The following is a 25731-nucleotide window of genomic DNA, read 5'->3' as shown; positions in this document are numbered from 1 at the left end:
AATGGTTATGTTCCTTTTTTAGAGTGTCTGTAAACTTTTTTTGGTTTCAACTATATATATATATATATATATATATATATATATATATATATATATATATATATATATATATATATATATTAATATATATATATATATATATATATATATATATATATATATATATATATATATATATATATATATATATATATATATATATATATATATATATATATATATATATAAACCCCAACATTTTAATACATCTTACTACCCCAAAGCTTTGAAAGACTGGATGCAGGCTTCTTGCAAAAATAAAATTTGTTTATTTTAAAACAAACATTAATTGACCACTTTATAGTTGTTCAAATGACTTAAAAATTAGAAGGCAAACTTTAAGTCTGAACATACATTTGGAGGTTTCCACAATTTGATGCTCTTAAGGTTTCAACACTGAAGGTTAAGCTAAATTATTAGAATGCAGTCATTTTTTTGTCATGTTGAGTGCGTTGTATAGCGGTTACTCAAACTGAAGCTGTTTGGCATGAAACGCTCTTACCGTCTTGCCCTTACACCGGGGTCAACATCAGGGAGAGAGAGAGAGTGGTCCATTTTCTCCAAAGTGTTGTTCACTAGAGAGATGTTGTCTCTTCTTGCGCAATAAATAACTGTCATTACATAGAGTGCCATAGTGTTCGCAACATGTAGAACACTCTTTGGCTTATGGGCTAAACAAATACGCTCATTTTTCAAAGGACACAATGCTACCAAGCCAAGATGCCATAGTCTGATACGTCCCACTACATCTATAGAAATAAAAGCAGGGTTTGTGGCTGTCATAAAAGCACTCTGTTTGTATGCGCTGATCAGACAACTTGTGGCTGAAAAAAACAACAACAGCATCATCAAAAAAAAAACTTCAATTGTGCAGTGAATTTGAATAAATGCCACTGGTTCTTTGTAAAGTGGACTGTTAGATTTTGTTGAGAAGTATGAATTTTGAACCACTCAAACAGAGACTTCTCCGTTTCTGTAAATCGTAGATTTTTATTCTCCGTGGCACAGTTGATTCTCGTAAAATAGCTTCGCAGCATTACCGCATTGTGCTTATCAGAAGCAATTAATGGTATCCATTGTGCAGCACAGTGGCCGAGTCCTCTGCATTTTCCTCCCACTTCTGCTTGTTTCCTTCTTTCTCCCTGGCTTAAGGTCCCCATAATGCAGCCCTGCCATGAAAATCAATACGGCTTCCACTGAAGACGCGTCTTGTCAAAGGCAATTCAATTCCGTCTGCTCGGCTCTTGGAGTGTCATCTCCTATTGCTGCGCTGTGATCTGTTAACATAGCCAAAAGTGTAGAACTGAAGCGACATTGAACCGTCTTTCCTTTCAGTCACTTTCTCCGCAGTCAGGTCAGGTCGGCTGCGCGTGATTGTGTGTGGCGTTTTTGACACTTTCGATCCAAGGTTATCCGCCAAGTGCGTTGCTGCTTTCTCCACGTGATTATTATCACACAGGCCTTCAAGAAATAACATTTTTTTTTCACCAATAATGTCAGACAACTGCAGACTTACCAAAGGAAAACATTAAACGCATTGTTCAAGACTATTATCTTGTCAGATTATGAGTTGTCTACAACGTGTGGTTCTATTCTTTCTGAGGTTTCGTTGGGTTGTACTACTGTATGTGCTTAAGTGACTTTATGAATGTCCCATTGTGTAAAGGTTGAACCAGATGTTGGCTTTTTCTAAAATGGATTTTGATACTGCTTGTGTTATGATTTTTATTGAATCTTCTGCCTGGTTATGACCTGAGTAACATGAAAGGGCAATGAATCTGCGTATTACGCTGATCTGATTTAATACTTGTATTGTATTATCGTGAAATACATTGTACAATATTTGAAAAAATAAAGTACCACAATGTCTTCATGTCCAGTAAACTCTATAAACCAGTGGTCCTCAAACTTTTTTAATCAAGTACCACCTCAGAAAAAAAATTGTCTCTCCAAGTACCACCATAATGAGCAGTTTTGAAATACAGCGTAGTAAGCCCAGTAAAGCAGCTACAGCTCTGCACAGTTCAAAAAAGTGGCAGATTAATTCCTGTTATTAAGAATATTTATTATTTGCAGCCCCTTTAAACATAAATAGTCTAAACATTAACACTGTACTGTGCTTATATGTATAAATAAATAAATAAATAAAAATAAAAAGTCAACATTTAAATTAAAATGTGTAAAAGGTAAAAACAAAAGTGCTGTACTTAAATGTAAAATATTAACACATATTAGCCAATTCGTCAACACCTGAAAATGTTCCCTGGACCTCAGAAATATAGGCTATATGTCATATAATGAACATTATCATATGTCATGTTCATATGTAAATCATTTTTGATAAATTTTGAAATATTTGTATATATATTACATGTTTGATTCCTCCGCATACCACTAGAAGGAAGCCCGTGTAACACAGTTTGAGAACCACTGCTATAAACGATGGTGCTTATTAGACGTAGTGGGAGAAATGAATGTTTTAATGAATGTTTAATACACAAGGAATTTACTAATATTTACTAAGTTATTGCTAAAAATGACTACTAAAATTTGTCTTACACTGATGACTTATAGGCCCACACGGAATCTGCGCGCACAGAATTCCGCAGATTTTCCGCAGAATTCCGCAGATTTCTGCAGTTTTTTTAGCCCATTATAAATTCTGTTTATTTACTTGAGTGAATGTGTGAATCGGAATTAATTCAGTTTTTAATCAGTAATTTATTACTTTTTATTTAATATATTAAAGTGTAAGTTATGATACTCCGCTGGATACTCCCAAAATAATTCCGCAGAAATCCGCAGATTTTTACCAAAATTCTCTGCAGAAATAGCAGAAAACTCCGCAGATTCCGTCTGGCCCTACTAATGGGGTATATGCACACACAATTAATTTCAGCCTGCCAGCCAGCCTCAGCGCTTCCGGTGAACTGTCTTTCCATTATAAAATTTCCACATTTAATGTCTGATTTCTTTAAAATGCAGCGATCTTCACTGCCTGTTAGATGTACGATATAAAGTGGGTCTCAGGACGGGCAAGAAGCACTGCATTAAATTCCATTTCACCCAACTTATCTTTAAAATATGACAGTTTATTTTAGTATTTTCAATGGAGTTTTCAGTCTTGACGGTGCTAGCGTTTCATAATAAAAGCGCAAAGAAGTAATAATATTAAATATTCCATATAGCCTAACATAGAATGACCATATTCCGTACACAACGATGTTCCGTACAGATTACCTTTAAACACCAATCTCTGAATAAATACTTACATGTTGTAGACAAGCTATATATCTGTGGAATCTTTATTTCTCACTCTGTCAACTCCAAGCACAACAGAAACCCTCCTACCATATGTTTCTAAGTAAATTCAGTAAGTTTGCTACGTCCACCTAATGTGCTTGAAAATAGACTGTGGGCAAACTAAAGGGGCGAGCGTCGCTTGAGAGGGGAGACATTAAGAGCAACGAAATATGCATTTACATTTAATTTAAGCATCACACAGTATTATTTCAGTAAGTGAATATTATGTTATCAAATTGTTAAATAGATTATCTTTTGTTGAATAAATGCATTGAAATGGGAATATTTAAGCGTTTGTTGTGAGTTATGATGACCGCATGGTGCAACTCACTGCCAGAGAGAGCCTGAGAGACAGGATATTCATAAAAGATTAGTGTTAATTTGCATGAATTTAATGTTTTAATATTTTAAGTTGTCATGCTGTTATAAAATAAACAGGACATAAAAATTAATTGATTGTGAAGTTATATCATTTCAAACGTTCATAAAAGAGTTATTAAATATAACATTAACAGTAACTGTTAAACACAATAATAGTATATTGTGACATTGGTTTTTAATAAGACTTAAAGCCATGTCCATTATTGCAGTTGAATTGAAGTTGTGCGCCCTGTACGGAACACTATTTTAATCGTGTACGGAACACTGTTTATACCTATCATCTTCCATACACATGCACACTTTTCTCATCTTTTTTTAAAACTACTGGTCCACAAGATGTCAGTGACATTTTGGATTGTGCAATAGGCATTCACCCAGAGAATGAACACACAAACATGCTTATCTGGCTTTCAATGATGGAGGAGTGGTTGTTTGAATTGTGAAAACTGTATGGAACATGGTTAGTCTACAATATATACAGAAATCTACAGTAAACACAAAGTGTGTGTTAAAAAATATTAAAAATAAAAACAGTCACATAGGAAAAAATCTGGTTGAAAGGCTTTTTCCAAGCATACTACATATAAATATAAATATATAGGGGCTTCCTGATAATTTAATAGTAGGATTTATAGTTTATAGATTTATTGTTTGAAAAAAAAAAACATTTATTTTTATTCTGTGAACTTCTGATTCAGATTGAAATAATGAAAAGGTGTCCTGTTTTTGGTTTTCTCTCAAAAATAGACATGTCCGCATTCAATCATGAATACACAGGTCAACTTTTACAGCAGATTTAGTTCACGAACAACTGACAGTCGAGATATAAATATGATTATTATAGGACACAACAATTCTTAGAGCGGTTGATTTTTTTCTGTTCAAAATAACAAGGGATGACACTGTGAAAATGCAGGGATCCACACAATCGATTTGAAAAAGGTACTTTTATTGTAACTTTTAAGGTAACTTTTTATTTTAATACAAATTTGTTTTTATCATGTAATATTTTTTGTGTATATCTATTTTGCCATGAAATAGCCAGAAGTTGCTGATGTGGCAATAAATAAGAACACTGCTAAAAATATTTACATTGCTTTCTAATTTTAGGCCAACAGGTAAATCTTTCCACAATTTGGTTCCCTTAACAGAAAAAAAAAACAGATTGAGCAAAAGAGGTCTTACACTTGACAGTCACCATTAGCAGTTGCTCGTGTGACTTTGTGAAAGGTTTGATGCATGATTAGATCAGAAAACAGCATTGGGACATGATTATTTAAACATTTAAAACCCAAATTATGATAATTAAATTTAATACAACTATCAAAACCAAAAGAGTTATGTTTACGTAAAACCTTACAATGATTGTTTATATATCAAATCAATAGGCTTCAATGTGATTAAAGAGGCTTGTGACCATGATGTAATACAAAATGACAAGTGAGAGAATATCATTGTGTGCATGTATAACTTTGCAGTTTGATATGTTAACAATGTTTCAATAAAACGAAAACAGTTTAAACTTGGTTTGACCTACTTAAACACATTTTTAACATGACTATCACTTTTGTAAAACAAATATTACATGTATTATGAACATTATGTTTTGTTTTTTAGTAAATATTTCTGCCTTTTTAGAGGGTACCTCAGCAGTGATAACAATTTATTGTGTTTCTCCCAGAGAATAAACCATAGGGTTCCATATTTAGTGTTAATGTATGTACTTACATGACCAATCAATGCACAACACATTTATTTCATGCATGTATTCATCTTAGTTAATGTTATTCATTTGTTAACAAAAGTCATTTCATTCTCATTAACTCATAAGCAATGTTAACAAGTACAGCTTTGTATTTTAATAAAACATTAGTAAACTTTGATATTAACATTTAACTATGGTTAATAAATGCTGTTCAAGTATTGTTTATTTTATGTCAATGTTAGCAAGTATACATTAACAAATGGAACCTTATTGTGAAGTGTATCCGCATAAACATTACCAAGTAAGTCACACTGACTTCAGTAGTTTGGTACGTATTTGTGCTCTATGTTCTACTGCCCTCTGCTGGTTAACCCCAAGGAATACAATTTTTTTTTTCATACCGGTGAATGTCTTTCATCACTGATATTATTGGAATATTCTTCATAGCTTTTGCTGTATGAGAGGAACTGGCTGAACCGCTGGAAGACTTCAGTTCTGCACGAAGGAGAAGGAAACATCACCAGTGTGAAATGGAGAGGAAATCTTATCGCCTGGGCAAACAATGTGGTACGGACAGATTAAAATATGATAATCATGATGCGTTTCTCACAGGACATGATTTGATCTAAAATGTTGTTGTCTGACAGGGTGTGAAAATCTATGACATAGGCAGTAAACAGCGCATCACTAATGTTTTGCGGGACAACACCAGTCTTAGGCCGGATATGTATCCCTGCAGTCTTTGCTGGAAAGACAACACCACGCTGATCATCGGCTGGGGCTGTTCTGTTAAGGTTTGTGTACTGGTTTTGATGGTTTATGAGGACAAATTGGTATAAATTTGTTTAATGACAGGAGTATGACCTTGGTAGTACAACGTTGTGTTCTGTTAAGGTGTGTGTGTACTGATTTTGATGGTTTATGAGGACAAAATGGTATCAATTTGTGTAATGACAAGGGTATGACCTAGGTAATACAATGTTGAGGTGGTTTATGAGGACATGCCTTGTATCCTTGTAGTTCAAAATACTTAAACATTTAAAATGTGACTCAAATTTTCTAAGGATTGGGTTTAGTGTTAGGGGTCGGGTAAGGCTACAAAGCTACAGTAAGCCATAAGTAGTTTGTATAAAATACATTATGCCTATGGAGAGTCCTTATAAATCCCAAATACCGTTGTATGTGTGTATACAGGTTTAGATAGTCAGTTGAAATCACAATTATTACCCCCCCCCCCCCCTTGAATTATTAGCCGCCCTGTTTATTTTTTTCCCCAAATGTCTGTTTAACATAGAGATTTTTTTCAACGCATTTATAAACATAATAGATTTAATAACCCATTTCTAATAACTGATTTATTTTATCTTTGCCATGATGACAGAAAATTATATTTTACTAGATATTTTTCAAGACACTTCGATACAGCTTAAAGTGACATTTAAAGGCTCAACTAGGTTAACTAGGCAGGTTAGGGTAATTAGGCTAGTTATTGTATAACAATGATTTGTTCTGTAGACTATTGAAAAAATATATTAGGGGCTAATAATTTTGACCTTAAAATGGATTTTTAAAAAATAAAAACTGCTTCTATTTTAGCCGAAATAAAACAAATAAGACTTTGTCCAGAAGAAAAAATATTATCAGAAATACTGTGAAAATTTAATTTGGGAAATATTTAAAAACGAAAAAAAAAAAACGAAAGGGGGGCTAATAATGCTGGCTTCAACTGTACATGTGAGGCCTGAATTGTCCTGAGAGACAGGATATTCATAAACTATAAAAACAACTCAGTATTGAGGGCATTTGACTGGTCCTCGCTAATAAAAAATGGCTTATAAATCGACCACAAAACGTTTTTGTTATTATCTAATGATTTTCACTTGAGGGTTGGATTTAGGGGTAGAGTTAAGCCACAGATAGTATCATTAATCAGATATAAAAACATTGAATGTCTGCGCATTATCCTTACTAAGATAGGAAAACAAACAAGTGTGATTTTATGTTATACATTTTTTATATCCCAGTGGGAACTTAAAATTAAATTCCCACAGACTCATGGGGCGTTTGTTATGTGGGCACAAATGCTATAAATCATACAAAACAAGTTATTTTAAAAAGGTAAAAATGTAGATTGTTTGATTTAGGGTTGGGTTAAGGAAGGGTCACCAATCTCAGCCTTGGAGGACTGGTGCCCCTGCAGGGTTTAGCTCCAACTTGCCTCAACACACTTGCCTGGATGTTTTAAGTATACCTAGTAAGACCTTGATTAGCTTGTTTAGGTGTGTTTGATTAGAGTTGGAGCTAAAGTCTGCAGGACACCGGCTCTCCGGGAACAAGTTTGGTGACCCCTGGATTAAGAAGTAGGTTTGAGTAACCCACATCAGGATAGTAAAATGTGTGTGTGTGTCTGTGCATGTTTAATTGTATCAAACTGCTGTTTGTACTACCTGTGAATCAGTTGTATTTGGGTTGAATATTATTCAGCAGCTAATTTTATTATATATTTGTTTTTTGTTTTTTTAGATCTGTGCTGTTAAAGAGCGTGACCCAACAGAGATGAGGGATCTACCCAGTCGCTATGTTGAGATCGGTATTGCTATGTTCACTACTGAATCTCTTATAAAAGTACACACAATGAGAATATGTAACCTTAATAAAGGGATAGTTCAAGCTAAAATGAAAAATTTTCTCTCTGTATTTACTCTCCCTAATGTGCCTCCAAATATTTATGAGTGTCTTGTTTTCTTTTGAACACAAAAGCAGGTATTTGGAGGAATGTTAGAAACTGGTAACCATTGACTTCCATAGTTAGAAAAACAAATACTATTGAGATCAATGGTTGCAGGTTTCAGCTTTCTTTAAAATGTTTTATTTTGTGTTCAGCAGTAGATAGAAATCCAAACTGGTGTGACAAGTGATGGGGGAATAAATGATTACAAAATTGTCAGTTTTGTGTGAACAGAATATGGAAGTTCTTTAATTATTTACTCTCTTAATTCTTGTTTTTTGTTTTTGTCTGAATGTAGTGTCAGCATTTGAGACAGAGTTCTTCATCAGTGGACTGGCACCTTTGGCAGATCAGCTGGTCACTCTGTACTATGTCAAAGAGAATTCTGATCACATGGTAATATTATCTACTCTCACTCAGACAAACTCTTAGATCGGTGGTTCTCAATCACAGGGCAGAGGGACACTTTATAAGGCATGAGATGTTTGAAATAAGGCAGAAAACAAGCTAAAAATCAAGGTGTAAACTAAAACATTTATTTTCTTTTGTTTCGTACTTTTGATGTCATTTTTATCATGAAGATATGTTTATAATGAATATAAGTGTCAATATATATGGATCAAAGTAATTGTTGTGTCCACATAAATCTAAACTAGCAAAAGTGAGTTTATATTATCGAAAGCTTGGTAAATAAAAGCAAACTTGTCTAGTTTTTCAAACATCTTCTGTGAAAGTAATATTCTGTTGGTTTTGAGCATAATATGTAGACCATTTAGAGGGATGTAAACAAAAACAATGGTCCCAACGTCATTCCTGTTTTACATTTTTAATTTCTATAGCATCTAATAATCCAAATAGAGCCACATATTGATAAATAAAGTTATAATAGCTATTTTCACATTAAGTTGTGATTGAATTGTCTCTTTTTACAGTTATGAAATAGTGTAATAACAAGCTTGAAATGTTCTTGGCCCAATGACATGACCACATTGAAATTGTCTATACTGCTTTGTACTCCTTAAAATAAATCAAAGTGTGAGTGATCATACCAAATTTTCTTAAATTTAAATGTATTAATATGTCAGATGACAGATGGGAAAATACAAGTGTAGATATTAAGATATAAAGATTTTAAAAAACAATTAATTTGTATATTGGTGTTGCACTAATATAACTGGTTGGTATATACACTGCTGTTGCACTGATTGAGATTTTAGTGGTCAGTCTTCTGTAAGTCATATCAGAAATATGTGATTAAAATATATTGTTTGTTCAGGTGTATATATATATATAGTTAAACGGCTCACATTTGTATGCATGAGAAAATCACAAAATTAAACATCCATTGTATTAATGCTACATAAATATGACAAATTGATAAATGTAGTCTAAACTAAAAAATTAATTTGAGATTTTCGTATACAGTACAAATTGCATATTTGTGAATATGTTTTGTAAATATGTTGGTTGAGAACCACTGCTTTGCGTCTGTTTGCGGCCAAAAATGGAAAATGTTTTATATATATTTCCTGGTAATTTTTTTCACCCAAAAAACAAAAGTGACAGCACCAAATACTGGCCTAGCATATGTTATTCAGCTGTTATAGGACCAGATATAGGACCAGTTTTACTAATAAATCTTCTTTTTTAATCATTTTAATACTCGTCTCGCTTAAATTTTGTGTCTGAAAATAAAAAACGCTACAAATAAAAATGACACAAAAAAAGCACACTTGATGTTTCAATGCTTGTCCTCGCAAAACAGACGAGGCTTTTATACTTGACGCGTTCGCCATTGTGAAATTCTTTAAAACGACTGGGGGCGGACAAAAGAAACTCACCGAAAAATCAGACGGATAAACAGAGAAGTAGGACGTTTTCGGGACTACGTCATATCATTAATATCATTCAATATTTTTTAACTAATTATTTTGATAATTTTTATAAATGATTTGAATGATTGAGTTGATTGAATGATGAAGGTTTTTTTAACCATTAAAAAAAGTTAATTAAACTTTGATGCATCACTTGCTTTTGTTCATAACTTGGACAGTTTTACATATTTAAGTTTAATAAAATATTAATGACAACAGAACGTAGGTTGCTCTACAAATATATTTTTATTACGGGAAGAATAAAACCAAAATAAAGTTCACTTATTAAAAATACAGATGTTTTTTATAGATTTAGCCTGCTCCACAATTCACACATTACTGTCTGGCTAGTTTCTGTTCTATTCTTATGCTAAAAAGGCAATAATGGTCCAACATTCCTGACCATTATCAGCAATAAAGCCTAGAAAAACAGGATATTGTAAACTGATAGGTTCAAATATTCCTTTACAGTTATCAAATAAATAATTCTGTGACCTTATGTTAGTTTTATAACTATTATATAGTTTTTAAGTAAAATTGTTAAATATAGATCAGTGTATAACCTATGACTGGTGGAAAAACATATTTCTGTAATTGTGTACCTGGGTTTCCACTTTTGCCATGGCCTCTTTTGCTTTTAACAAACTCATCTCTCAGGTTTTTTCAAACCTCTTAACAAAAAATTCCCTCCTTTCTTACGGCTGTTTCAATTTCTAGCCAAGAATTATTTATAATCTGGTTATGTCTATGATCACAGATCACTCGTACAGTTTCTGACAAAATCTCTTCAAAGTGGTTCATATTCAACTCAAATCAAATACTGCGCCGCGCACACTTTGCTCAAGTCTCAAAAAATAATCTTGTGCTACGCTGGCCGAAATCATGTCGTCCGCACCCAAAACGAACCTCTGCAAACTCCGCGTTGACGTCACATTTGCGGCGCGCGCTTAAGCGAACTAGCGGACGTGTTGAATATAAACCAGGCTTAAGATGTTAGTAAGCCTACATTTGAATTGCTATGAAAGTAAAATTTATTTATAACTATTTGTGTTTGTGACAGGAAGAGGAGTTCAGAACACGGCCTCGTTTAGACATCATCCAGCCATTACCAGAGGGATGTGAAGAGATCTCATCAGACGCCCTCACTGTACGCAACTTCCAGGAGAACCAGTGCAGGGACTATAGGCTCGGTATGAAGACACAATAATAACTGTAATACAGGGATAAATATTCAAGCACTCAAGCAAATAAATTCCTTTATTTATAAGTGTCTATCACAATCCTTAACCTACTCGTTACAGTAAACTAATCTGTTTCATTAATGTCTATGCCTGCCCTAACTCTAAACCTAGCCCTTACAGTAACCCAATGTGTTTTATTAATATCTACACCTATCCCAACCCTACACCTACACCTTAATGTAATGCTAACACAGTGATTGTTGTACATTGTCACAAAGTAAGCTTTATTGATGTGTGCATGTCTAGTAGCCACAGCTGTATACAATCTAGTTTTAACTCAATCTACCTACAGTGTAAATCCCTCAAACATAAACCCTTTTAATGGTGCAGCAATACTATTTGAAATAAAAATAAATAAATAAAAAACTGGCTAGGGCTATTTCTGAAGGGGGTATTTCTGTTTCTTATATAAAAAACAAACTAGAGAAGCACCTAGCACAGTCCTTAGCTTAGCTAACAGTATTGAACATATAGATAATTATTTAAAATCATAACTTACCCTCTGATTGCTCGAGGCCTCCAACAACGTGAGCTGCCCTTTGTCCTGACAAACAAAAACGCCCCATCTCATTGGCTGGCTCTAGCCAATAAACTGTCTTTGCTGCTCTTTTACTGGTATGTACATTTCCACAGAATTAATCTTTTTTAACAAGAATCTCTTCAGAAAAGAGTTGAAATAAACATTAAATAATAAAATAATCGTGGGAAATGATTCTTTTTACACCTCAGTCCTGTTGGCTGCTGGCATTGTTCATTGGTCAGGCATCAGCCAATCAAACAGCTTTACACCTGCCCCGCCCCTCCCCGCGCTGCTCACGCCTCTGCATTTGCAAGTGCACAGATGAGTTCTGCTGCAGAGATCGCGGGAGATGTGTTGCAAAAATCAGAGCGCGGGAGATTTGTAGTTGTACTGACGAATCTGAGAGGTTGTGAGTGCCGACCTGTGGTTGTAGAGCAAAGATGCAATCAAATTTGCCGTGCACACGTGTGTCTGTCATTTTGTATTTGTAAATGACATTTTACAAATACACAACTATTAATCTGCAACTTCCAATTCAAAACACAAGTGTGTGGATTGTTGTGTGTGTGTGCAAATCGAGGGATTCAGCTGTTCACATCAGAGCTGTAAGTGTACATTTCAACCTACACATACAAATATTATTATCACAAGTGCTCACATTTACATTTGCAAGCTCTCGAGTTTCACAACTGATTTACCTTCATAGGGATTTGACCCACCCACCGCCACTTTTGCAATTATATGTCAGCACCCGGGTTGCCTTGTTGTAAAACAGCATATTTCATTCATTCAGTAATAAAGGCTCCCAAAGCATGCGTCTGTGACCGAAATGCAACCTCCGGTGGACAGTAGCAGATTCCGAAATGAGACTCAGATTCACATGAGGGGGGTTTTATATAGCAAATAATATAAAATTTACGAATGTAAACATTAGGTGAGCAGGTTACATTGTAAGCCTGTGTCCTAACAACATGCAACGTGACAAGATTTGCAGTGATAATCAACTTGGCTGTTTGCACCAGACAAAACAAAACAGAAATTTAAATGCAGCTATTCAGAAGCACAGAATAGTGCACTTACTGCACTCACTCACAAAATGGTAAGGTTTAAAATCTAATTAATACATATGAAACCTCTTTAACATTATTAAATGTACATGCTGAAACACTGATATGTGTTTGTTTGCATTATTTCACAGTTCTAAAGTTTAATTTCAAGTTATTATTATTTTTTTAAGATCTGCTGCTGCGTCCAGTAGCATGACAATAAATATTATGTACAATGGCATTCAAACTCACACTGTTAGCTTTTAACACTGACTAAAGCACATGAGGTGTACCTGAGGTAATCATAATTCATCTTGTTGTTCAGCTGCTAAAAATAGAAGCCATTTCTAAAATATAAATTCAAAGTGTGGGTTGGAACAAAAACTCCTTTTAATATGGAAAATATTCTTCTATAGCCGTTGCTTTCAGTTATACATAATTTAAATCAACTTTAAATCAGCCTTTAGGCCTTTAAGCTCGATAGTCACTCGCTTCTGTTGGTCCTCAATCTGGCAACCTGCGCTTGCTTGTGTTTTGATCCAGGAATGCAATGCCTAGTTCAACCACTGGGTGTCAAACTTACATACTGCACCTTTAATGATCATTATTTTAAAGTTCATCTGTTTGTGCTTATAGAACACTCTGAGGGAGAGTCTTTATTCTACATCATCAGTCCTAAAGACATCGTAGTGGCTAAAGAAAGAGACCAGGATGACCACATTGACTGGCTTTTGGAGAAGAAGAAATATGAGGTACATGTCTAAGCAGTATGTATTGTTCAGGTATGTGCCAAAAAGCTAAAATATTGAGGGAAAGTCCATTTATTTCTATAAGTTCTTTCAAAAAGTGAATGTTATGTTAGTTAACTACACACAAAGTGAAATATTTCAAGCTTTTATTTGTTTCAATTTTACTGGTTATGGATTACATAAGTTAGATCACAAAATTTGATTATTTCATGCATGTGACTTAATAAAAGAAAGCATCCTAAACATATGTTGAGCTTCTGAAAATTGTGTTGATGCACTTTATTGTGTCCTTAGTACTTTGTTGGGGCTGCAAGCATCAAGGTGGTGTTGCATGGAGCCTTTGACAATGTTGAGATGTTATTGTAGCCTAATTTGCTATAATATTACTGGCCTTCAGCTCTGCATTTTGGGGTCTCTGTTCTCTCATCTTCCTCTAGACCAGGGGTCACCAAACTCCTGGAGGTCCGGTGTCCTGCAGATTTTAGCTCCAACCCTAATCAAACACCCCTTAACAAGCTAATCAAGGTATTACTAGGTATACTTGAAACACCCAGGCATATGTGTTGAGGCAAGTTGGAGCTAAACCCTGCAGGATACCAGACTTCCAGGTACGAGATTGGTGACCCCTGCTCTTGACAAAAGCCCATAGATTTTCAATGGGGTTAAAGTCAGGCTAATTTGCAGGTTAATCAAGTACAGTTATTCCATGGTTATTAAACCAGGTGCTTGTAGTTTTGGCTTTGTGGACAGGTGCTTAATCCTGCTGGAAAATAAAATCATCATCTCCAAAAAGCTTTTTGGAAGCAGAAAGCATGAAGTACTCTAAAATATGCTGGTAGACATTTGTGTTGACTGTTTTTATGTTGATGGATAGATGATGGCATGGGCATTGCCGACAAAGAGCGTGTATTTGTGTGCATGGAAATGTATTATCCTCCCTCCCTGTTAAATTTCATCTAATCCATGTCCAGAAACACTACCCTTCTCCCGTGTTCACTTCTATTTTTAATGGACAGAGTGATTCGTTTGTGAATAAATCTCGTTATAAATGATTCATTTGGACCATCGATATCTCAATGTGCATATTATCCACCTTTCTGATATAAGTGGTATAACATTTGTAATATTCAATAATTTAGGATGGACAGTATGCACATTGAGGCTTAGTCAGTGTTATGTTATCAGGCACTCTTTTAAGTTACATCTAAAACTGACTGTTATTTCAATTAGCCAACAATAATAGAAGTTTCTGGCACCGCAGCGTCTTGTTGTCATATTTCATTTATATTGTTTGCTGATTTTATTCAACAAAACTAGCATAAGCCTAGAATTTAGATTAAGTTGATGCTCCTTTGCCTTATAGTGGATGCAGTAAGTGACTGTATTATCATCAATAACGTGACTTTAGCACAAAAGTTCGTAACGTACAATAACGTAAAAAAATAATAAAATCTTACCTATGTTATGTTTTTATGCTTTGTTTTCTTTGTTTTCACCCGTGCGGTGCAAAAGTCCAGCATTGGCCTTAGTCTTGACTAGTGCGGTTGAATGGTCAGGGTCACATGGTCAGGGCCCGTATGCGATATCTAGTGTATGTATCTATGGTGAGCTAATATAACATACAAGTTTTCACTTTTTGAAACAAATTGTTGAAATAAACAGACTTTCACTCGATATTCAATGTTTTGGCACATACCTGTACATGGCGAGAAGCACTCAACTAGCTTTTTCCAATGAGGTGAGCTATTTGCACTTAGCCAAAATAGACACTCCAAATCGGCATTTTAAACAGTTAAACTATATAGTATAAGATAACACACATACAGCTGCCTAAAGAATGCTGTTTTCACACTACTTACAGGTAGCTCACGTGATCAGTATACTGTATCAGTTCAGAATGCTCACCATGTTACATAACTGCCCCCTGCTGGCCATGTTTTTCTTGTGTTAAACCATGTTGTGTTGTGACGCAGTTTACTGCGGAAATCACTCGCGTGTTCTCAGTAGCCATATCTGTATATAACATTTAAAAATCTGAGTTGTGCTTTAATGATTTCTGACTTGATTTGGATCTTTTTTACAGGAAGCACTAATGGCAGCAGAGATCAGCTTTAAAAATATTAAAAGGCATGATGTACAGGTAAAATCAAATGGCAAATGTGGATTAATGAAGTGCGGAAGAATTATTACCTCCTACATGATCTGTAATCATAATGTGGGTAATTGCTGAATGTGTTCTGTGTATAGAAAATTGGAATGGCGTACATCAATCATTTGGTGGAGAAAGGAGATTATGACACAGCTGCCAGGTACGGGTCATCAAGAGTGTGATTTATATACTTGTAAACCATTTATGCCTGAAATTTATACTCGTTTTATTCATTTTCTCCATATTTCCCATTGACAGAAAGTGTCAGAAAGTGCTAGGAAAGAATATGGATCTTTGGGAGAATGAAGTGTACAGGTTCAAAACAATTGGCCAGTTGAAAGTGAGTGTGTCGAAATTGTGCTTTATATGTTTATTATTTTTGATGCCCTATAGAACCGTAATTAGAATAGTACACTCTAAAAAATATTGTTTAGACTAAACAAAAAAAAATTAACGGAACAGTTTGCATCAGTATATTCAAGCTACAACAAGATCTAACAAAATGAAGTTCAGAGAGCAAACTTTATTATGTTAGCCAAATGGCCTTTTCCTCTTCAATCAGCAGCACTTTTATGTAGCATAAACTTCATTTTTTAAGTTGAGTACTCAAAAAATTCAGTTGTTTTAGCTTGTTTTTAAAATTAAAAATAAAAATAAATCCAGTGTTATGTACTTAATTTTCATAATTATACATGCAAGTTTTCAAGTTTAGAATCTCAAATAAATTAAATAGCTGAAATTGTTAATTGTTTGTTTTCAAATTTACTGTTCATTTAGTTACTTGTAACAAACACATTCAACAACAGCATTTTTGTTTTCCAGTAATTTTTTATTTGTTTTAAACCAGTCTTTCAATATTTTACAAAACAAAAATGTGTTCTGCCTTTTATAAACAGTATAAAAAATAACAAAAAAACATCAGCATGTGGACTTAAAAATACAAAACAACATACAGTGCAACATAAAGAGCAAAATGTACTCTGAAATAGTTAGAGACTTAAGAAATTATGTTCTTTAAACACATTACTTTTGCACTGTGCTTCAGTCCATTAAGTTTGAGAAACTTCACAGGTATATTTAAGTTCCTTGAGGTGCTTCAGAGTCAGATTATATATTTTGTCCATCAGCAGACCACAGCACCTTGAGATATCCATTCCATTTAGGATTCTTATGCCCTCAACTATGATGGTTTCTGTCTTGTAGTTTAATTCCAAAGTAGACCGATCACCAATAATGAATAATTGCCATTACTTGCCTCCTCATTAAGGTCCTCCTCTCTAAGGTCCTTAATGCATCCTCATTAGGTCCTCCTCAAATTCTTGTGTATTCTTGTAAAGCAAGAAAAAAAAACTTTGAGTCAAAAACACTGCTAACATCAACTTCACCAGGAGTAGCCAACACTCTAGTGGAATGGGGAAAATTGATTTGGAAATTAAATAAATTTATCTCTGAGATATCTCAGATATCTCGCCTTAAAATGTCCTATGTGCCAAACAGTCTGCCTAAAACTTGTCCAGACTTGCTTCTTACTTGTTTAGAGGGGAAGGACCTTTGAAATCCAGAACTCCATTTTTGTAGAAAGATTGAATTATCAACCCCATTTCTTTGGGTTGCTTCTAGTTAGATATTGTTTCAAACTAACTGACAGACATATTTACCATTAAATTAGCCGCATTATTTGTTGACGTAATTAGCAATATTTGCCTGTTGTGAAAACTTATTAGTATTACTCTGACAACTTAAAAGTTTTAATCTAATCAGCAATTAAGTTACAACAATGTATTAAACTATGTAGTGGTAACAGACCTCTCGAGTTATTTTTAGAGTGCATAGTAATTTAGTGTCAATTTAAAAATATATTGAATTAATGATGTGAATAATAATATTAATGTGGAAAATATGAATAATAGTCATACTTTGATGTCATTATTATTATTATTAATAGTATTATTATCGTTGTATTGTTATTTAGTATAGATTTTTACTATTATTATTATAATTGTGTAAATGTAGTGCTATTATACTTTTTAAAAGTGTCTATCAACAACTGCTATTTTGTCAACTAACCACTTGCTCCATTATTCCTCTCAGGCCATCAGTCAGTACTTACCGAGAGGAGACTTGCGCCTTCGACCTGCTATTTATGAGATGATCCTTCATGACTTCCTCAAGACTGACTATGAGGTTTGGTTTTCTTCAAAGCATATTTTCGTCAACACTTGAAAATATTGGTTCGTTAGGTAATGTTAGTTAATTTATTTACTAACATAAACAAACTTTTAGTAATGCATGTTGTATGTGGTATAGTATTTATTCATGTTTGTTAATGTTATTTAAGGTAAATAATGCAAGTTCATGTTAGTTTGTTAACAGTGCATTAACTTAGATTTTAATAAGGCATTAGTTAATATTTTATTAAGTGCTTTACAAGATTATTCATGCTTAGTTAATGTTAATAAATACATTAACTATCATTAATTAATGGTCCAATATTCTCAAGTGTTACCATATTTTCTATTATATGAACATCATGGTAATCGATTACCTAAGGCCTAAAAATATGATTGGATGACATCAATATCAGAGTCAAGACAATTCCCTCTTTCTTAGACGTAAAGAAATTAATTGATCTCTCCCCCAGGGTTTTGCCACACTCATTCGTGAGTGGCCTGGAGAGCTGTATAACAACATGGCTATAGTTCAGGCAGTGAATGAACACCTGAAGAAGGACCCCACCAACAGCATTCTCCTCACCACACTCGCAGAGCTGTGAGTGAATGTTGTTAATTCCACATTATAAAGGCTTGTAACATCATTTTTTAGGTTAAAGCTCATGGTAATACTTGCAGGCTCATCACCAATGGGTACTGGGACAGTGCTCCACTAGATAGAACTACACTACTTGATAAAAGTCTTGTCATCGATTCCAGTTGTAAGAGCGACAAATAATAACTCGACTTCTCAGTATGATCAGAAGTTAACAAAAGACTCAATCATTAAGCATTTGGATGGCATATTTTTTAACTGGAATGTGTCTTTCTTGTTTACCTTTAAAATGTGTCTTATTACCAAATAGGACAGCACCAGTCATGTTAAATTTGTCGTCTCCCTCTGTCTTACCTGCGTAGTCATCCTTACCTTTCTAATATTAATCTTTATAAACTAGCCAAAAGGCACGTAATAGCCTTGGTTGAGAAAGCAGCGCACTACAGCATGCAGGCGTGCAATGATAAAACTAGATTGACTGCATTGATTGATTGACTTTGTTGCTTCCCATCTCTGGATTTATTTGATAATAGGCTTCTGAACTAAATTTTTTATAAAAGTTTGAAGTTTGAGAGTGTTTAAACAAGAGAGAAGAGTGTTAAAATGTTAATGCCTGTCTGAGAAAAGAGTATAAAGTATGTAGTGAGGGGTTTCCATCTATAATAATTGTAAAAAAATATAAAGCTGACTACTTCGCAGATATCGGCTATCGTGGGTTATTTTTAGAATGTAACTCGCGTGATAATCAAGGGGCCACTGTATATTGTTATTGTATTGTTGGTGGAACTGTTTAGTATAGTTTAGTATAGGCAGAATTCAGATGAGTTTTTGAGTTTATTTAATTATTTAATTACTTGTCAATAATATAGAACTTTTTGTATAGAACAATGTGTCTCTCTTTACCTACTAAAATGCGTCTTATTACCAAATAGGACAGCACCAATCACGTTAAATTTGTCGTTTCTCTCTGTCTTATCTGCGTAGTCATCATTGCCTTTCTTATAGGAATCTTCATAAACTAGCCATAAGGCGCGTAATAGCCTTGGTTGAGAAAGCAGCGCACTACAGCATGCAAGCGCGCAATGATGAAAATAGATTGACTGCATCAAACGTACATTCAAATTGACAAGAAATAATATAGATTGCACCATCAAACACATAAAAACGAAAGTAACAAGCCCGATTTAAAAATGTTAGAAGTAGAAAGTACAGATATTTGTGTAAAAATTTAAGAAGTAAAAGTAAAAAGTTGTCAAAAAATAAATAGTGGAGTAAAGAACTGATACCAGTAAAATGTACTTTAGTACAGTAACAAAGTATTTGTGCTTTGTTGCTTCCCATCTCTGGATTTATTTAATAATAGGCTACTGGACTTATTTTTCTATGAGAGTTTGAACGTTCAGAGTGTTTAAACAAGAGAGAAAAGTGTGAAAATGTTAATGCCTGTCTGAGAAAAGAGTATAAAGTATGTAGTGAGGGGTTTCCATCTATAATAATTGTAAAAAAAAATAAAGCTGACTACTTCGCAGATTTCGGCTATCGTGGGTTATTTTTAGAACATAACTCCCGCGATAATCAAGGGGCCACTGTATATTGTTATTGTATTGTTGGTGGAACTGTTTAGTATAGTTTAGTATAGGCAGAATTCAGATGAGTTTCTGAGCTTATTTAATTATTTAATTACTTGTCAATAATATAGAACTTTTTGTATAGAACAATGTGTCTCTCTTTACCTACTAAAATGCGTCTTATTACCAAATAGGACAGCACCAATCATGTTAAATTTGTCGTTTCTCTCTGTCTTATCTGCGTAGTCATCATTGCCTTTCTTATAGGAATCTTCATAAACTAGCCATAAGGCGTGTAATAGCCTTGGTTGAGAAAGCAGCGCACTACAGCATGCAAGCGCGCAATGATGAAAATAGATTGACTGCATCAAACGTACATTCAAATTGACAAGAAATAATATAGATCGCACCATCAAACACATAAAAACGAAAGTAACAAGCACAATTTAAAAATGTAAGGAGTAGAAAGTACAGATATTTGTGTAAACATTTAAGAAGTAAAAGTAAAAAGTTGTCAAAAAATAAATAGTGGAGTAAAGAACTGATACCAGTAAAATGTACTTCAGTACAGTAACAAAGTATTTGTGCTTTGTTGCTTCCCATCTCTGGATTTATTTAATAATAGGCTACTGGACTTATTTTTTTTTTATAAAAGTTTGAAGTTTGAGAGTGTTTAAACAAGAGAGAACAGTGTGAAAATGTTAATGCCTGTCTGAGAAAAGAGTATAAAGTATGTAGTGAGGGGTTTCCATCTATAATAATTGTAAAAAAAAAAATAAAGCTGACTACTTCGCAGATTTCGGCTATCGTGGGTTATTTTTAGAACATAACTCCCGCGATAATCAAGGGGCCACTGTATATTGTTATTGTATTGTTGGTGGAACTGTTTAGTATAGTTTAGTATAGGCAGAATTCAGATGAGTTTTTGAGTTTATTCAATTATTTAATTACTTGTCAATAATATAGAACTTTTTGTATAGAACAATGTGTCTCTCTTTACCTTTAAAATGCGTCTTATTACCAAATAGGACAGCACTAGTCATGTTACATTTGTCATCTCCCTCTGTCTTATCTGCGTACTCATCATTGCTTTTTTTTATAGGAATCTTCATAAACTAGCCATAAGTCGCGTAATAGCCTTGGTTGAGAAAGCAGCGCACTACAGCATGCAGGCGCGCAATGATGAAAATAGATTGACTGCATCAAAAGTGCATTCAAATTGACAAGAAATAATATAGATCGCGCCATCAAACACATAAAAACGAAAGTAACAAGCCCGATTTAAAAATGTAAGGAGTAGAAAATACAGATATTTGTGTAAATATGTAAGAAGTAAAAAGGTGTCAAAAAATAAATAGTGAAGTAAAGTACTGATACCAGTAAAATCTACTTAAGTACAGTAACAAAGTATTTGTACTTTGTTACTTCCCATCTCTGGATTTATTTGATAATAGGCTACTGGACTTATTTTTCTATGAGAGTTTGAACTTTCAGAGTGTTTAAATAAGAAAGAAAAGTATGAAAATGTTAATGCCTGTCTGAGAAAAGGGTATAAAGTATGTAGTGAGGGGTTTCCTTCTATAATAATTGTAAGAAATAAAGCTGATTACTTTGCGGATTTCGGCTATCGTGGGTTATTTTTACAACATAACTCCCACGATAAACAAGGACCACTGTATACTATTATTGTATTGTTGGTGGAACTGTTTAGTATCGGCAGAATTCAGAAGTGTTTTTGAGTTTATTCAATTATTTATTTACTTGTCAATAATATAGAACTTTTTGTATAGAACAATATAGAATAATAATATAGACCCCCCACCCACTTGCTAATATGTATGTGTTTGTTATGTATAGATACACATATGATCAACGTTATGATCGAGCTCTGGAAATCTACCTGAGACTGAGACACAAAGATGTTTACCAGCTCATTCATAAACACAACCTGTTCTCCTCCATCAAGGACAAGATTGTCTTGCTCATGGATTTTGACAAAGAGGTACAACATCTTTTTTTAATTCCTATGACCTCACCGAGGACCTTTATTTTAGAATTTAATACTGAAAACTTGAAAGGAAATGTCAAGTGCATAAGTTCAGGAAGTTATGGATTGTTTGGCCGATGATATATATTATAGATGACATTGGAAGAATGTGATTTATAGTCACAGAGATGTGTCTAAAGGATATGTCCGGCTCTTTGTTCTGTTTTTTTCCTCAGAAAGCTGTTGACATGCTGCTGGATAATGAAGATAAAATATCGGTGAGTTCAGTGCAGTGGCCTTAGTCTTCTGATTAAACGCTCCACTTTTTTTGGAAATAGACTCATTTTACAAGTTACTTATAGATAAACGGATAAGTTTCACAATTTTTAAATACATTCAGCATATGTCCGGGTCTGGCTGGATCACTTTTAGCTTAGCTTAGCTTAGCATAAAGGATCGAATCAGATTAGATTCTGAATCAGATTATTTTCTTTTTTTCTCATTTAGTTTTTATTCATTTTGTGTATGGTATATAAGGTTTTCCACAATGGGTATACAAAACAACCAAACATCGGAATCCAGAAATAGTAGAAATAAAAGAAATTATAATATTCAAAACATTTCCATAAATAAAAAAATACAGAAGTTACGTTATTGATTCAAGGACATTATAGGAGCAATAAATAGGTATTGTTCTTCTCACTTTCTTTCTTTTATGTTTTCTCTCATTCCCAAAAATAATACACGAAATAAACAAAATAAGATTCACATGTTTCTGACTATCTATTCTATATTAAATCTGGTCTTAATGGAAGAATACATTCTACCCATTATCTCCATGTCTCATTAAATTCCTCTGACTGTAAACGACGATTCATTGTTAGCCTCTCCATCATTTAGATTTCATTAATTAAGTCAACCCAGTCACTAATTTAAGATATATCGAGCTGTAACCATTTTTTGGTTATGGCTTTTGTTACATGCTATCAGCAAAATTGTCAGAATTTTTTATTTTATTTTTTTATTAATTATTAATAAATATTTATTATTTTAATAATAATAATTGTTATTCTTTTTTAGGCTAAGTATAACATTGAGTAAGAAAAATTGATGGGAATACGGATTATATTCTGTAAACATTTATGAATTTCTTGCCAGAATGCCTGAATTTGTAAACCTTCCAGTAAATATGTGTATGATTCGCTTTATTTGAGCCACTTAGCGCCCTATCATAAATCCGGCGCAATAAGGTGCACGACGTGTTTGCTTCGACATGTTGATATTTTCAGACCAGCGCCACCTTTATTTTCACAATTTGCGCCACGTTGTTTAAACGGAAAAACCATTTGCGCTACTTTGTGAACTCAGGGGTGTTCCAGTCTAGAAAAGAGGTGTGTTAAGGCACATTGCTGGTGCGTTGCTTTTTTGAGGAACTAAAATAGACTGCACAATTGACCAGCTGAAAGCAGGTCTAAAATCAATCGCAGCGTGCGTTAGTTGTGTGCCTCGCTTACACTTTGCTTAATACACAGAGGATGTACAGCAAGATGCAAATATCTTTACAAATGAAAAAAAAAATTAAAGGATTAAAATATTACAAACAATATTATTTTTAACATAAATATGAAAAACACTGCCTGCATGCCTTTTTCATCTAAGGGGGGGCTTTTTTCAGTTTATTCACAACATCTTGCTTTTTTATAATGTTATTATTATTAGTATTATTATTTATTATATGCATGTTTATATTTGTTTTATTAAAAACAAGATTAGATTTGTCCGCCTGTCAGGTCTTGGACCATATGGGGCATATGGGGTAATGGGATATAACTGGGGTTTTTAAATGTTTTTTTTTTACCACACTTCATTATTATTGTTCATTTATTAATTTGCTGAAAAATTAGAACTGAATTTAGAAATAGTTTTGAAACAAATATTTGCTCTTAACAAACAAAATTAAATATGTAGGCTAATGAATGTCTTCACCGGAATATGTACAACACAGTTTCCTTATCCACGAAGGAAAGAAAGAAAGTGAAAGTAAAGGCCAATTGGAGGAGGCTTATTCTTTATCCTTGTGCTGCAGATGCTTTGTTTAACTGTTTTCTCGCTAGTAAAGCAATTAGTTTTTCCACTTACAAAGTCTGCTATGTAAATATCAAATGTGCCATGGCGCAAGGGTCGCAGGGACTCTTAAAGGGAATGGGGAATAAGACTCTGATTGGTTTATTCTCAAACCTATAACTCATTAAGAGAATAAGCACAACCCTGTTTCAACCCTAAAAAATTAAAAATTGCTATTTTCTAGGTCGATATGGCTAAGAACTATACTTTCATTCTGGCATAATAATCAAGGAACTTTGCTGCCATACCATGGCTGCAGTAGGAGCAATGGTATTGCGCAGTACCTGACGTAGTCCGCATTAACTAGGTAACAGTGCTGTAATATCATTGCACCTGCTGCATTCGGTCTTAGGACATTATTATTGAAATTACTAAATTATTGAAACACTTATTTGAAATGTTTGAGTGAAATGCTAATGGTCTACTCCGATTTAACGATTTATGCTAAGCTAAAAGTGCTCCTACCAGACCCAGAGTTAGACTGAATAATTTTTGTCTTTCTTTCTTGCAGATGGACAAAGTGGTGGAGGAATTAAAAGACAGGCCTGAGCTCTTACATGTGGTATGCTGAATATGAGTTGTTAAAATCATGCAGATGAATCTGAAGGATCCATTATAGATAGAGTGTCTGTTTCTCTTGCAGTATTTGCACAAGCTGTTTAAGCGAGACCACCATAAGGGACAGAAGTATCATGAGAGGCAGATCAGTTTATATGCTGAGTTTGACCGACCAAACCTGCTGCCCTTCCTCAGAGAGAGCATGCACTGCCCATTAGAGAAGGTCTGTATTGAATTTATGCTGAACAGGAAATAATGCATTATGGGGCAAGTCATTCATGTTTACTTATGCTGGGTTCATATTTTTATATGATATATTTATATATTTATATATTTATTATTTATATATATATTTATATATAGTTTCTGCTGAAAGTATCATTTTTTTTCTTTTCTTTTTTGAATATTTCACAAATGATGTTTAAAATAGCTAGGAAATTTTCTTATTTGTTTTATTTTGGCTAGAATAAAAGCAGTTTAATATTTTTTAAGCCATCTTAAGGACAAAATTATTAGCCCCTCTAAGCAATTTTTTTTGATAGTCTACAGAAAAACACATAATTATACAATAACTTCCCTTAGCGACCCCGGATTAATAAAGGGACTAAGCCGACAAGAAAATAAATAAATAAATGAATATATATATATATATATATATATATATATATATATATATATATATATATATATATATATATATATATAATTAAAATAAATGTTATAAATAACTTTTATCTGTTAAATTTAAATATTAATATTAACATTACGTTTTAATATTATTAAGGTTTTTTTACATAACGGTACATTGATATGTTTGATGGGTCTATTAATACAGTTTTAATTAGTTTATTATTATTATTGGTATTATTAGTATTATTAATATTATTATTTCAATTTTTCCCTTTTTATTATACATTTACAAAATCTTGAAATATCTTTCAACATTTTAAGAGATGTCTCATGAAAATTTTATCATCAAAACTTTACCATCAA

The 25731-nt window shown here is 33.5% G+C and overlaps 1 protein-coding gene across 2 annotated transcripts in view; it reads left to right on the top strand.

The window, feature by feature from the left end:
* vps41 (VPS41 subunit of HOPS complex) overlaps nucleotides 1-25731 on the top strand; it is a 64652-nt gene that overhangs the window by 24905 nt on the left and 14016 nt on the right. The window contains exons 8-22 of one of the 2 annotated variants that reach the window (NM_001423787.1): nucleotides 5876-5995; nucleotides 6076-6222; nucleotides 7952-8018; nucleotides 8455-8552; nucleotides 11091-11220; nucleotides 13474-13589; nucleotides 15670-15726; nucleotides 15834-15895; nucleotides 15994-16075; nucleotides 17827-17919; nucleotides 18377-18504; nucleotides 21927-22071; nucleotides 22293-22334; nucleotides 24692-24742; nucleotides 24824-24961. In NM_001423787.1, the coding sequence (NP_001410716.1) occupies nucleotides 5876-5995; nucleotides 6076-6222; nucleotides 7952-8018; nucleotides 8455-8552; nucleotides 11091-11220; nucleotides 13474-13589; nucleotides 15670-15726; nucleotides 15834-15895; nucleotides 15994-16075; nucleotides 17827-17919; nucleotides 18377-18504; nucleotides 21927-22071; nucleotides 22293-22334; nucleotides 24692-24742; nucleotides 24824-24961 (1476 nt within the window). Of the gene's footprint in view, nucleotides 1-5875; nucleotides 5996-6075; nucleotides 6223-7951; nucleotides 8019-8454; nucleotides 8553-11090; nucleotides 11221-13473; nucleotides 13590-15669; nucleotides 15727-15833; nucleotides 15896-15993; nucleotides 16076-17826; nucleotides 17920-18376; nucleotides 19035-19864; nucleotides 20407-21926; nucleotides 22072-22292; nucleotides 22335-24691; nucleotides 24743-24823; nucleotides 24962-25731 lie in introns of those variants that run through there. The other variant, XR_015524518.1, reaches the window with a different exon arrangement.

The sequence above is a fragment of the Danio rerio genome, chromosome 24 (assembly GCF_052040795.2).
Source record: "Danio rerio strain M-AB ecotype USA chromosome 24, GRCz13ab, whole genome shotgun sequence".
Lineage (NCBI taxonomy): Eukaryota > Metazoa > Chordata > Actinopteri > Cypriniformes > Danionidae > Danio > Danio rerio.
The sequence above is the reverse complement of the archived record's forward strand: the minus strand, read 5'-3'. Positions and strand labels throughout refer to the sequence as shown.